This window comes from Monodon monoceros, unplaced genomic scaffold (assembly GCF_005190385.1).
Source record: "Monodon monoceros isolate NGI ecotype Baffin Bay Population unplaced genomic scaffold, NGI_Narwhal_1 Contig5951_ctg1, whole genome shotgun sequence".
Classification (NCBI taxonomy): domain Eukaryota; kingdom Metazoa; phylum Chordata; class Mammalia; order Artiodactyla; family Monodontidae; genus Monodon; species Monodon monoceros.
The window spans coordinates 1-15,240 of NW_021701724.1; the positions used below are offsets into that span (position 1 = coordinate 1).

The window sequence follows — 15,240 nt, forward strand, 5'->3', positions numbered from 1 at the left end:
ACACCCCTCCTTTCACAAATGCCAATAATAATAACTGAATCACAGCACTGGATTTGTTGGATACATAAATGGAGTCAGTCACAGGAAAGTCATCAATATTGGTTCCCAAAGATAATCCTGTCCATCAGCATGGGGCTGGGGTGTGAGCAGGGCTCCTGGTGTGGGGATCGGAGCACAGAAGTGTCAGGATGGACAAGGTGTTCTTTCAGTCCCCAAACCTGGGGGTGGGGGCAGGGGAGGAGTGAAGTGACCAGACTCTCGATATCCTGAACCAGGCAACCTGGCACTGAAGCCCAGATCACTGCCCATTTCTGGGAGATCACAAACACATGACACATCATCTCTATGTCTCAGTTTCCTCTCTAGAAAGGGTCCATTAGCTGCACGGGTTCTTCTCACTCTCTTACCACCCGGAACTCCTTCAATGTCACTGCCGGCCACGTTCATGATATTCATAAAGCCCTTTCTTCAGTATGAACTCTGTGATGTTTAATCAAGTGGCACCTTTGGGTGAAAGATTTACCACATTCCTTGCACTGAAAAGGCTTTTCTCCAGTGTGGATTTTCCTATGGATGCGGAGGAGCTGTCTTTGCTTAAAGGCTTTCCCACATTCAGTGCACCCATAAGGCCTTTCTCCAGTGTGAACTCTGTGATGATCATAGAGAGAGGATCGAATAGTAAAAGACTGCCCACATTCACTGCACTCATAAGGCCTTTCTCCACTGTGAACTCTCTGATGACGAAGAAGGCTAGAGCTACCAGTAAAACATTTCTCACATTCATTGCACTTATAAGGCCTTTCTCCAGTGTGAACTTTCTGATGATCATGAAGGCCTGACCTAGCAGTAAAAGATTTCCCACATTCACTGCACTCATAAGGCCTTTCTCCATTGTGAACTCTCTCATCATAGTGGAGGCCACTCTTAGCAACAAAAGATTTCCCACATTCACTGCACTCATAAGGCTTTTCTCCAGTGTGAACTCTCTGATGCTCAATTAACATGCATTTTTCAATGAAAGGTTTAGCATATTCCTTGCATTCATAAGCCTTTTCTCCACTGTGGATTTTCCTATGTGCTCTGAGGTACTTCCTTAGGCTAAAGGATCTGCCACATTCACTGCAGTCACAGAGTGTTCTTCCACAGTTAACTCTCTGATGTCCAAGGGGACCAGATTTGTGGCTAAAATAATTTCTACAATGGCTGCATTAGTAAGGCCTTTCTCCAGTGTGAACTTGCTCAGGCTGAATAAGTTTACATGTTTGGGTGTAGGCTTTCCCACATTTGCTGCACTCACACAACCTTACACTAGTAAGGACTCTTTCATCCTGAACAAGTATTTCTGTGTGGCTAGAGGCTTTCGTGCCTTCTCCCCAGCTGTGATGACCTTTTCCACTGTGAAAAACAGCTTCACACTCTTTACTGTTGTTTCATTTCTTCCTGGTATTAGTGGCCTGTGGCTGAACTCCCATGTTGGCCACGAAGTCACTCCCAATCTCCATGTAGGTAGGTAGATTCCCTATTGTGTGGATTGGGCAGCTTTTCCAAAATGAGGGTCTCTGCATACCATACCATATGGGATTCTCTCTAATGTGCTGCTTCTGGTGCTCTTGAAGGTTTTCAGTGAAATAGAACTGTTTCCCACATACCCCACATCTGTATGCTTTCTGCTCCCTATTTGTTCCTTGCTCTTCAGCCAAGTGCAAAATGTCTCTCAAGACTGCAATGCACATCTTACAGGGCTGGGTCTTCTCAGGATACAAACCTGCCCTGGGGGTCCTCATCTGTGACACTCCTTCTTCAGATACACTCTGTTCAGAAGTCATCTCTTCATCCTCAACTCCAGGAAAAGAACCTGAAAACAAAGAAGTGATGGTGAAGTTCATGTTGACTTTATTGGGGGGAGTAAGGCCAGCACAATTCTACATTTGACACGTGAAAGAACGAGTCCACAGGGTCGTATTCAGGAAATGAATTTGGGGTCAACTTGAGAAGCAGCTGCTCTCACCAAGTACAGGACACAAGGACTGGATGTGGCCCAAGGCGATAGGTGTCTTCTATAATTCACTCCTCTGTCAATGGCTTTTACCAGGACCCCATCTCCTGGTGACCTGTGATAGTGTACAGAAGTGTATGTCCAGACCTCCAAAAATCTGACTGCAAACAAGTTGCTGGCATTCAAGAAATATTAAAGGATTCCTTATGTTGAGAATACAAGCAGTGTCAGTAGGTACTATGGGAAAATCAGTGTAAATACCACATGAGATAAGTGGTTTACAGAGGTGTTAGAGAATGAATGCGAGGCCGGAGTCATAATAAAAATGGGAAATAGAAAAGACAAGTTGGCAGAATGTCACGAATGGAGAAAATCGAGAGAAGTGCTTTGCAGCCACCGACAGTGGCACTAAAACACTAGTCACAAGGAATTCATACTTCCTGATATGACTTGAACACAGCCCTGATCATGGCCTCTCTCAGCTGCCATTCATCGTAATCAGGCTACATCTGAGGCTTTTTGCTGAAACCAGATTCATATCCATCCCGTAAAGCCCTAATGACTCTCCATACCAATCTGACCAACTACACGGGAAACAAATAATACAAGTCCTAACATAGGATGGCTGAATAGCCAACACTGGCCCAGAGGAACTCAGTACACAATACACAACATTTAAATATTACATAAAGAATGTCTGGTGGGCTTCCGTGGCGGCGCAGTGGTTGAGAGTCCACCTGCCAATGCAGGGGACACGGGTTCGTGCCCCGGTCCGGGAGGATCCCGCATGTCGCGGAGCAGCTGGGCCCGTGAGCCATGGCCACTGGTCCTGTGCGTCCGGAGCCTGTGCTCCGCAACAGGAGAGGCCACAACAGTGAGAGGCCCGTGTACCGCCAAAAAAAAAGAAAAAAAGAGTGTCTGGTGGAAGGACTTTCCTGGTGGTACAGTGGTTAAAACTGTTTGTTTCTAATGCAAGAGGCACAGCTTTAATTCTTGGTCGGGCATGCCATGCAGCGTGGCCGAAAAAAAAAAGAACATCCGGTGGAGCCAGAGGGAAGGATATACAGTGGATGGAGTACAAAATGTTAGGAATGTATCTCGCCACCTAAACAACTATTGTACTGGCAGAATCTAATTGATCTAACTCTTTGCAACCATGGCGTCTTCTGAAAATCTGCAGTGTCCCACAAAACAGTTTGAAAAGACAACGCTTCAGAATCAAAATCAGATATCACAGGGATGTGTGAACGATCACACTGGGAATATAAAATGATCATGACTAATATGCTGATTAATGTCTACTAATGGATAAAGCAGCCAGCATACAATGCCAGAAGGGAAATGTAAGCTGAGAGATGAAAATTTTAACAATGGACCAAAAAGAAATGCTAAAGATCAAGTACACTATAACAGAAATTAAGAATGATGTGATGGGCTTATTCATACCCTGCATACAGCTAACGAAAGAACCTTTAAGCTTCATGTTCTCTTAGGAGAAACTTCCAAAACTGAAAAGCGAACTGAAAAATGACAAAAAATAAAATAAAATACCGTAATATACAACACGCGTGTGAGAGCAACAAAAAATTTAACACACACATATGGAAACATCTCAAACAGAATGAAAAAAAGAAACGGAAGAAATAACTGAGGCAATAATGATGGAGAATTTCTAACAAAATGATGCCAGACACCAACCAACAGATCCAGAAAGCTCAGGGAACATGAGGCAGGTTTAATGCCAAAACAACTACATCTTTAGGCTTACCACATTCAAATGCAGAAAACAACAACAACAACAACCTAAAAGAGGCTAAAGGAATCAACACCTTTCCCAAGAGGAGCCAAAAAACCAATTACATTTGAATTCTCCTTAGAACTCAGGGAAATAAGAACTGAATGGAGTAAAATATTCAAAGTGGTAAGAGAGAGGGGACATCACCAACCTAGAATTTGGTAACCAGCAACATAAATCTCCAACACTGATGATGAAATAAACACGTTCTTGGACACAGAAAAATTGTGAGACTATACTAGAAGTAGTTCTTCAGAGAGGAAAAATGACGTAGATCAAAAAATTTGGGTTTCATAGAGAAAGGAAGAGCATCAGAGAAGATAAAAACTTTCATTGACCTAAAACTGACATGAGACACTGTATTTCTTTAAGTTGTACCACATGATTTGATTTATGTATACAATGCTATGACTACCACAATAAGTTTAGTTAACATACATAGGTACATTTTTTTTTCTTGTGATGGGAACTTTTAAGATCTACCCTTCTGGAAACTTCTAAATATACAATACAGTTGTACTAACTAAAGCCACTATGCTGTGCACTACATCCCCAGGACTTACTCATCTTATAACTAGAAGTCTGTACCTTCTGACACCCTTCACTCACTTCTTCTAACCACCTTGCCCCGCTCTGGCAATCACTAATCCTTTGTCTGTATCTGAGTTTGGTGTTGTTCTTGTTTTAAAGATTCAGCATGTAAGTATACTCATGTAGTACAGTTAAACCTGCTTGGGTCCACTTGTACATGGATATTTTTCAACAAATATACACAGGATCACATGATCTGTAGTTGGATGAATCCACAAATGGGAAAACTTCAGAATCAGAGGGCTGACTATGGGACTTCAGCATCCACAGATTTCAGTATATGCAGGCGCTTCTGGAGCCAATCCTCCATGGAAACAGTGGGACAAGTGGATTTGTCTTTCTCTCTCTGACTTATTTCACTTAGCATATTGTCCTCAAGGTCTATCCATGTTGAGGCAAATGACAAGATTTCCATCTTTTTTTATGATTGTATAATATTGAATAATATGCCATATATACCACATGTTTGTTAGATCCACTCATCCATCAATGGACACTTAGGTTGTTTCCATCTCTTGAATATGATAAATAATGCTGCAATAAACGTGAGGTACAGATACCTTTTTGATATGATAATTTCACTCCCTGTGGCTAAATACACAGAGGTGGAATTGCTGGACCATACAGAAGTTCCCTTTTTAATTTTGTAAGGATTCTCCATACTGTTTTCCATAGTAGTTGCAACAATGTACATTCCCACCAACAGTGAACAAGGGGTCCCTTTTCTCCACAACTTCACCAACACTTATTTCTTCTCTTTCTCATAACAGACATTGTAACATGTGTCAGGTCGTATCTCATTGTGTTTTTTTTTTATTTAAGAAAAATTTTTTAATTTACTTATTATTTATTTTTGGCTGCATTGGGTCTTTGTTGCTGTGCACAGCTTTCTCTAGTTGTGTCGAGCAGGGGATAATCTTCGTAGTGGTACACGGGCTTCTCACTGCAGTGACTTCTCTTGTTGCAGAGCTGGGGCTCTAGGTGCATGGGCTTCAGTAGTTGTGGCACACGGGCTCAGGAGTTGTGGTTCTCAGGCTCTAGAGTGCAGACTCAGCAGTTGTGGTGCACGGGCTTAGGTGCTCCGCAGCATGTGGGATCTTCCTGGAACAGGGCTCGAATCCATGTCCCCTGCATTGGCACGTGGATTCTTAACCACTGAGCCACCAGGGAAGCCCTATTTTTTAATTTATTTTTGGCTGCATTGGGTCTTTGTTGCTGCGTGTGGGCTTTCTCTAGTTACGGCAAGCGGGGGCTACTCTATTGTTGTGGTACGCGGGCTTCTCGTTGTGGTGGTTTCTCTTGTGGTGTAGCATGGCCTCTATGCGTGCCAGCTTCAGTAGTTGTGGCGCATGGGCTTAATTGCTCCACAGCATGTGGGATCTTCCCGGACCAGGGTTCAAACCCATATCCCCTGCATTGGCAGGTGGATTCTTAACCCCTATGCAATCCAGGGAAGTCCAGAAACCCACTTTAAATATAAACCTGCGGCAATTCCCTGGCAGTCCAGTGGTGAGGACTCGGCACTTTCACTGCTTTAGCCTGGGTTCAATCCCTGGTCAGGGAACTAGGACACTGCAAGCTGTGGTGCAGCCAAAAAAATAATAATAAATAAAAATAAAATCCACCAATCATGATCTCATCAACAGATGTGGGGTGGGGGGATTTGAGAAAATCCAACACCCATTCATGATCAAAATCTCCATTTCCTAGTAATCTAAAAATAGGTAACAACTTCAACTTAATCTAAATAAAACTCTACAGCTATCATCATATTTACTAGAGAAAAACTAGAAACATCCTCAGTAAGATGAAGAAAGCAAGGATGTTCCCTCTTACAACTCACTTTCCACTTCACACTATAAGTCATAACTAATGCAATGAGAAGAGAAAGTTGTATTAAAGTTATACTGATCAGGAAGCAAGGAATCAAACTGCCTTCATTCACAGATGATATAACCAGCTATGTAAAAACCAAAATATAGAACAACAACAACAAAAAATCCTGAAACTAGGAAGCAATTATAGCAAAGTTTCAGCATACAAGGATAAGATACAAAAGTCAATCACTTTCCTATACATCAGGAATAAACAAGTGAAATGTGAAATTAAAAACACAAGACCATGTACATTAATACCCCCACCACCGAACAAATGGAGAGAGAAAGGAAGAAATACTTAGTTATAAATCTACCAAAACATGTACAAGATCTACATGAGGGAAACTATAAAACTGTGATGAAGAAATCAAAGAACTAAATAAATGGAAAGCTATTTCACGTTCATAAATAGGAAGACCCACTACAGTCAAGATGTCAGTTCTTCCCAACTTCACCTATAGTTTCAATGCAGTCCAAATCACCCCAGGAAGTAATTTTGTGGATATAAATAAATTGATCCTAAAGTTTATACACAGAGACAAAAGTACTAGAATAGCCAACACCATACTGAAGAACGAACGTTGCAGACTGACACTACTCAACTTCAAGACTTAGTATCTTTAAAAAAAACAAAGAAAGAAAGAAAGAAAAAGTAAAATAAGGCTTAGTATCTAAAGTAATCAAGCCTGGGACTTCCCTGGTTGTCCCTTGGTTAGGACTCCACGGTTTCACTGCTGAGGGCCAGGGGTTCAATCCCTGGTTGGGGAACTAAGATCCTACAAGAGGCCTAGCAGGCAAAAAAAAAAAAAAAGAAGTAATCAAACCAGTGTGGTATTGTTGAAAGGATAGAGAAACTGATCAATGAACAGTATTGACAGTGCAGAAATAGAGCCACAGAAATATACTCATCAGACCATTGACACATGAGCAAGTGCAATACAATGGAGAAAAATGAAGTCTTTTGAATAAATAGTACTGGAACAACTGAACATCACATGTCAAGAAATGAATTCTAGACACAAACCTTACACCCTTCACAAAAAATTAACTCAAAATGGATAATGGGCCTAAAAGTTAAGTACAAGAACCCCTTAAAATTCAGTATGAAAACAACAACCCAAATACAAAATGAGCAAAACACCTTAACAGACACCTCATTAAAAGAAGACATCCACATGAAAATTTAGCATATACAAAGATGCAAGGAAATACAAATTAAAATCAAAAGCAGATACCAGGGCTTCCATGGTGGCGCAGTGGTTAAGAATCTGCCTGCCAACACAGGGGACACGGGTTCGAGCCCTGGTCCGGGAAGATCTCACATGCCGGGTAGCAACTAAGAACCGGGGAGCAACCATGCGCCACAACTACTGAGCCTGCACCCTAGAGGTGCGAGCCACAACTACTGAGCTTGCATGTTGCAACTACTGAAGCCCGTGCACCTAGAGCCCGTACTCCACAACAAGAGAAGCCACTGTAATGAGAAGCCTGCGCACTGCAACAAAGGGTAGCCCCCGCTTGCCATAACTAGAGAAAGCCCATGCGCAGCAACAAAGACCCAGTACAGCCAAAAATAAATAAATTATTTTAAAAGGGCCTATACCAATACATACCTATAAAAATGGCCAAAATCCAAACACTGACAACACCATATCCTGGCAAGGGTGTGAAGCAACAGGAATTTCATTCATTGCCGACTGGAATGCTTAATGGTACAGTCCACTATGAAAGGCAGTTTGGTACTTTCTTACTGAACTAAACATAATCTTATATCCTCCAGCAATTGTACTCTGTGGTATTTAGACAAAGGATTTGAAAACGGACATCCACACAAAAACCTTCAAACAGATATTTACAGTAGCTTTATCCACAACTTTCAAAACTTGGAAGTAATCAAGAAGTCCTTCAGTAGATGAATGGATAAACATGATACATCCAGAGAACAGCAATATTATTTACAGCTAAACTGCAATGAGCTATCAAGTCATGAAAAAACATGTAGAAAACTTAAATGCGTATTACTGTGTGAAAGAAGCAAAGATGAAAGGGCTACATATTGTATGAGTCCAAGGATATGACATTCTCAAAAAGGGGAAACTAATGAGACAGTAAAAAAATAATCAGGGGATACAAAGGAGTATGGGGGAGGAAGGGATGAACAGGTGGGACACGGAGAATTTTTAGTTGAAAATTGAACACATTTTTTATGATACTATAATGGTGAATACATGTCATTATACATTTATCAAAGCCCACAGAATGTACAACACCACGAGTGAACCCTATCGCAAATTTTAGATTTTGAGTGATAATGATGTGTTCGTGAAGATTCATCAATTTTAACACTCAGGTGGGGGATTTTTTTGATTCAACGCAATCCCTATCAAAAACAATGATGCCTTCAAGAAACAGAAGAACTCAGACTCAAAATCACATAGATTCTCAAGGGATTCAATACAGCCCAAGCAATTGTGAAAAACAAAAAGTTGAAGGATTCACAGCACATAAATTCAAACTGTCTTATACAGCTACAGTAAGCAAAACAGCATAATGTGCTACTGGCCTAATGACAGATATATACTCCAATGGAATAGAACAGAGACTAGAGTGTCTAAAAATCAGCCCTCAAATATATGATGCAATAATTACTAAGAAGAGTATGGTTTCCACTGAATAAGGACAGCCTTTTCAACAAATGGTGCTGGGAAAACCAGATACCCACATGCACAACAATGAAATTAGAACCTTACTTAACACCATACACAAAAACTCAAAGGCCTAAACGTAATATATATATCAAAGGCCTAAACTATAGGACTAAACAAAGGCCTCAAAATATATCAAAGGCCTAAACATAAGAGCTAACACTAGAAAATTCTAAGAAAAAACAAACAAGAAGAGCTTCAGAATGTTGGATTCAGCCATGATTTCTTGCCTTTATAACAAAGGCAAAAGCAACAAAACAAAAACTACACAAACCGGGCCTCATAAAAATGAACAATTTTTGTCTCATACCTTAATTTACACAATCTTATTTGTCAATTATAACTCAAGAAAGCTGGGGGGGGGAAACGGAAAAAAATGAAAAACTTTTTAACATCAAAGGACACTATAAACACAGTAAGAAAGAAACCACAGATTGGGAGAAAACATTTCCAAAACACGTATACAAAAAGGGATTAAGGGCTTCCCTGGTGGCACAGTGGTTAAGAATCTGCCTGCCAATGCAAGGCACATGGGTTCGAGCCCTCGTCCAGGAATATCCCACATGCCACGGAGCAACTAAACCCGCATGCCACAACTACTAAGCCTGCGCTCTTGAGGCCTTGAGCCACAACTACTGAAGCCCATGTGCCACAACTACTGAAGCCTGCGTGCCTAGAGCCTGTGCTCCACAACAAGAGAAGCCACTGCAATGAGAAGCCCTCATACCGCAACGAAGAGGAGCCCCCACTCGCTGCAACTAGAGAAAGCCCGCACGCAGCAGCAGAAGACCCAACGCAGCCAATCAATCAATCAATCAATCAAATAAAAAAGAATAGCTCAACCCCTAAAACAAAACAAAAAAAAGGGATTAATATCCAGAATCTATGGATAAATCTGTAATTCAACAACAACCAAAAAACCAACCTGATTAATTAATAAAAAAGGACTTGAACAGATATTTTTCTAAAGATATACAAATGACCAATAAGCACACCAAAAGGGATGTAATTGAAATGAGAAAGATATACCATTTCACACCCATTAGGATGGCTATGATCAAAAGAACAGAAAATAACAGGGACTCCCCTGGTGGTCCAGTGGTTAAGACTGCATTCTGTCACTGCAGGGGGTGCAGGTTCGATCCCTGGCAATCACTTCTTGGGGAACCAAGATTCTGCATGCCCCTCAGTGAGGGCAAAACAAAACAAAACAAAACAAAAAACAGAAAATAACAGATTCTGGGACTTCCCGAGTGGCGCAGTGGTTAAGACACCATGCTCCCAATGCACGGAGCTGGGGTTCGATCCCTGGTTAGGGAACTAGATCCCACATGCATGCCGCAACTAAGAGTTTGCATGCCACAACTAAGTAGTCTGTGTGGTGCAACTAAGGAGCCTACAAGAAGCAACTCAGGAGCCCGCAAGCCACAACTAGAGAGCCCGCCTGTGACAACTAAGATCTAGCACAACAAAAATTAATTAATTAATTAATTAATAAGAAAGAAAGAAAGAAAGAAAGAAAGAAAGAAAGAAAGAAAGAAAGAAAGAAAGAAAATAACAGATACTGGTGTGGATACAGTGAAACTGGAACCTTGAAAAAGTGTCTTGCAGCCACATTTCATGGTCTGTTGTAGTAGTGACCACATCAGTGACAATACTGTCACACAGTCACACAAAAAAATGTCAGGTACCAAAATGGAGCAAAACCTGGGTACCATTAATTTGGACAGTCACTTGGCCATAGAAAGGTCAAACAAGGAGGGATCTACCACCAGGCAGAGGGGAAGACTACTGACCCTAACAAGGCGACAGGAATAATAGCAAAAATAAACAAATGGGACGTAATCAAACTTACAAGCTCTGGCAGAGCAAAGGAAATCATAAGCCAAACAAAAAGATAACCTATTGCCAAATAATGTAACCAAAAAGGGCTTAATTTTCCAAAATATCTAAGCAGCCATACAACTCAGTAACAGAAAACAAACAACCCAGAAGACCTAAATAGACATTTCTCCAAAGCAAAAACGCAGATGAGCAATGGGCACATGAAAAGATGCTCATCATTGTTAATTATCAGAGAAATGCAAATCAAAATTATTCAATACAACGAGGTACCACCTCACACCAGTCAGAATGGCCATCATTAAAAAATCTACAAATAACAAGTGTTGGAGAGGGTGTGGAGAAAAAGGAAACCTCTTACACTGCTGCTGGGACTGTAAATTGGTACAGCCCACTATGGAGAACAGTATGGAGGTTCCTCAAAAACTCAAAAAAATAGAGTTACCATATATTCCAGCAATCCCATTCCTCGCCATATATCCAGAGAAAAACATGGTTTGAAAGGATACATGCACCCCAATGTTCAATGCAGCACTGTTTACAATATCCAAGACATGGAAGCAACCTAAATGTCCGTAGACAGTTGAATGGATAAAGAAAATGTGGTGTTTATATACCACAGAAAATTACTCAGCCACTGAAACGAATGAAATAATGCCATTCACGGCAACATGGATGGACCTAGAGATTGTCATACTGAGTGAAGTAAGTCACAAACACAAAGACAAATAACGTATGTTATCGATTATATGCGGAATCTAAAAAGAATGGATACATATAAACTTGTTTAGAAAACAGAAACAGACTCACAGACATAGAGAATGAACTTGTGGTTGCCAAGGGGGAAGGGTGAAGGGGATGGATAGTTAGGGAGTTTGGAATTGACATGTACACACTGCTGTATTTTAAATGGATAACCACGGACCTACTGTACAGCAGAAATTAAAACAAAATTGTAAATCAACAATACTTCAATAAAACTAAAAACAATCTACAAAAAGACTACTGACCCTGAATCTTTAGCTGCAACTTTGGGGCTACTGGTGTTCGGGCACTAAGGACTAGGGATGCACTCTGCCTAGCCATAGTAACCACAGCACATAACCAAGGAATTTAAGAAGAAAGCAGTGCCCATGTTCCAGATGGGAGGACAGAGCTGCCCTTGAGGAAGAGAAGAAAGGAAGAACCTAGCTCAGAGGATAGGGGTGGGTGTGAGGGCCTTACCCAGCATGCATACAACAGCAAAGTTCTCCAGCATGACATCAAGGTACAGGTGTATCTGAACTTCATCAAGAAGACACCATTCCTCCCAGGAGAAGTACACGGCCACATCCTCAAAGGTCACACTGCCCTGGTATAAGAGGGACAAATGAAACCATGAACGGTCTCACTCCTGAAAACCCACAGTCCATCTTCCCACACATTTCCCCTACTGCCCAAAAAGATGTAGCCATTTGAGACCTGGGGTAGAAAACCTCCCTCCTCTGATCTGAATCTCCCAATACCTCCAGAACACACAGGCAGTCATTTGAAGCCGAAATCCTGCTCTTCTGCGCTGTTTATTCCCACCAGAAAATTAAGGAGACCTGCACTTACCTAAACCAACTCAACCTCACCTCAAAGTACTTCCACAAACTGGTGTGGGTTCTGGAGTAACCTTCCATACTCCCTCCATAGAACGTCTAGGCCTGCACTCAGTACCCAGAGCATGAGGTTCTCCAAGGTCCCCAAACCAAAAAGCTAGTAGAATGGCAGATGAAGAGCCCTAAGACACCTCAAATACAGAGAATGCGTGCGTGGGGGTCAAAACAAGTGAGGGATTGGGACAACCTCCATTCACTAAAAGTGCTTCTGCAGCCCTGGGAATCTGTGGGAACAAGCAGGCCATAGAAGAAAGTGACCATGGTGGTACTCCAGGGGATCAGACCTTCCCTGGCGGAACAAGAGCCAGGTAACCTCGGGCTAACTGGCTAATCTCCCCTCCCTGCCTCCGTCCCCAGTGCTATCGTTTATCAGTTGTGACCTTGGAAAAGCCACAACTTCCCTCTGCCTCAAAGTCCTCATCGCCCACCTAGAGTCTTTTCTTCCACTGAACAGGCTTTGGAGAATTTTTAAAAGCCTAACTCAGATTGTGTCCTTCCTTTGCTCAAAACTCTCCACTGCTCCGAGAGCCCTTAGAAGAAAGGTACAACCTCTCAGCTACCACTCCAGATGCAGCCTGGTCTCAAACTTTGTTCCTCGCAGAAACAAGACGGAATACACGTCCCCGGAATGTTCCTGCTTCGGTTGCATCTCCGAGCCTCACTCACACCGCATACAGTGGTGGTCAGAGATATATAAAACAACCCTGAAGCCCTCACTGTCCTGGACCAGACGTGACCAGGCGCCGCTCACTCGGGGCGTTTGTATTTCTGCGGGGAAACGGGCAGGCGAGAACCCGGAGACCGCAGCGTTTACCTGAGGTGGGTCCCTCAGCGCAGGCGCTGCCATCGGAGCCTTTGTGCGGAGCGGAGCGGCGACAGTCCAGCGACCGGGTCGGAGTCGGCACGGTTACTCCCAGCAAGCGGCGGCGTCGTCCCCGTCCCTAAGACCCGTCCCTCTGTAGTGCGCATAAACCCTCCACTTCCGCCTCCTAGGCCCCTCACCTCTTTCTCAACACCGCACAGCGGAGCTATTGACCAGGTCCACAGCCTCATCAACAATCAAGACGTCTGCCACGAAGACACCGGAAGTCCCCCTCCCTGATGTTTCCCCTCCCGGAAATGTCCATTTTCTACATTTTCGTTGGATGAACTTCGCCTTAGCGCAAGTTCTTCTGGGTAATGTAAGGGTAAAGGCTCAAGGAGTAGCGCTCCCCACTAGAAACACCAGGAAAAAACCGAGTAGCATCGCGCGGAGCGCTGGGAAATCAATGGGGTGGGGCAGGCGGGGAGGAGGCTCCATCCTTCTTAAGGTGTGGGGGATCCATGAGAGAATTGGCGAGATTCATCAGAGCATTTAAAAGTCTTTAATGCTACTGATTACTGAAGTGTTTGGACATAATCTCAGACTCCTGGGAGCCAACCCAAGTTTACATCCACTGGTATTAGAAGCAAGTAAACATTATTCTATTGCTCTTGAAATGCATGCAGCCTGACGTGATAAAAGTAATTTTGTAAGCTATGGTCAGAGAAAAAAAAAAAAAAAGCTACAGGACCATAACTGGGAATATGGAGACGAGATATTCAGCAGGCATGAGGCAGCTAAACAAGAGGGAAAGCACTACTTTTGGTCCCCCAGAAAAGGCTCTCCTGCCTGCATCGTCAGTGATTGTGCCCAACTGAGAAACGCTGAGGTATAATCAGGCACCAAAAATGGCTGTATTGTTGTTCTTTATACACCCCCTGCTCCACCAAGTCTGACTCACCAGCACCCTACTCACATGGCAGAACTTCTCTCTTAATCATAAGACCTAATCAGTCAATGCCTACCTTCTTTCTCTAGCCACAGATAGTAATCGTGTGTCTTTCTTTTTTCTTTTTCTTTCTTTCTTTCTCTCTTTCTCTCTCTCTTGGCTGTGTTGGGTGTTCATTGCTGCCCATGGGCTTTTCTCTAATTGTGGCAAGCAGGGGGCTACTCTTCGTTGTGCTGCTCAGGGCTTCTCATTCTGGTGTCTTCTCTTGTTGGGTCACATGGGCTCTAGGTGCAGGCTTCAGTAGTTGAGGGATGTGGGTCATAGAGCGCAGGCTCAGTAGTTGTGGCACACGGGCTTAGTTGCTGCACAGCATGTGGGATCTTCCCGGACGAGGGATCGAACCCACATCCCCGGCATTGGCAAACGGATTCTTAACCACTGCATCACCAAGGAAGTCCTAGTGATTGTTCTAATCTTTAGTTCATAACTTCTTCACATTGATAGTTTATAAAAGGGACTGTGAGTGGCATACTCCTCTGCTGGTTTCCCTAAGAATTGATGAGCCAACCTCACATCAATTCCCTTTAAATCAGATAAACTCCCCCTGCTCCACAGTAAAAAAGACTGCTGCCACTTCCTAGCTAATGTGTCTGCACCATGGTGGAGTGTCTATCATGGACCTTGCCCTGGATTAGTAAGATCCATATCCATTAAACCATTGATGTCCTTGTCCTTGTCTCTGGGCTCTTTCTTTGGTCTTAAGGCTGGGCAATTATTCATATATTATCCTGCCTCTGGGACAAGACCCCTTATTCTCTCCCAGCTGACCAGTGTCTCCAGCCTCCACCACTCCCGCCCTGCTGTGGCACTGCTCCAAAGGGAGAAGGCAGAGCCAGTGTTGTTTCTCTGCATGTATGGTGGAGTGGGTGAGCTGTGGCCAAACAGCTACCGTCAGAGGTGTGGGCTGCTTCTCATGTACCAGTGGAGCAAGTTCCCACAATGGCCACCGCAGCCCCACCTGGGCTTTGCCCTGGGACTGG

General features: G+C 43.1%; 1 protein-coding gene across 1 annotated transcript; it reads right to left on the reverse strand.

Moving 5' to 3' along the window:
* Nucleotides 1-424: 424 nt before the first annotated feature.
* On the reverse strand, nucleotides 425-13,376 carry LOC114890568 (zinc finger protein 211-like). The gene is given in 3 exon segments (XM_029214179.1): nucleotides 425-1,855; nucleotides 12,031-12,157; nucleotides 13,264-13,376. Coding segments are annotated over 3 exon segments (1,563 nt in total). The 5' UTR covers nucleotides 13,297-13,376; the 3' UTR covers nucleotides 425-452.
* Between the last annotated feature and the right edge of the window lie 1,864 nt (nucleotides 13,377-15,240).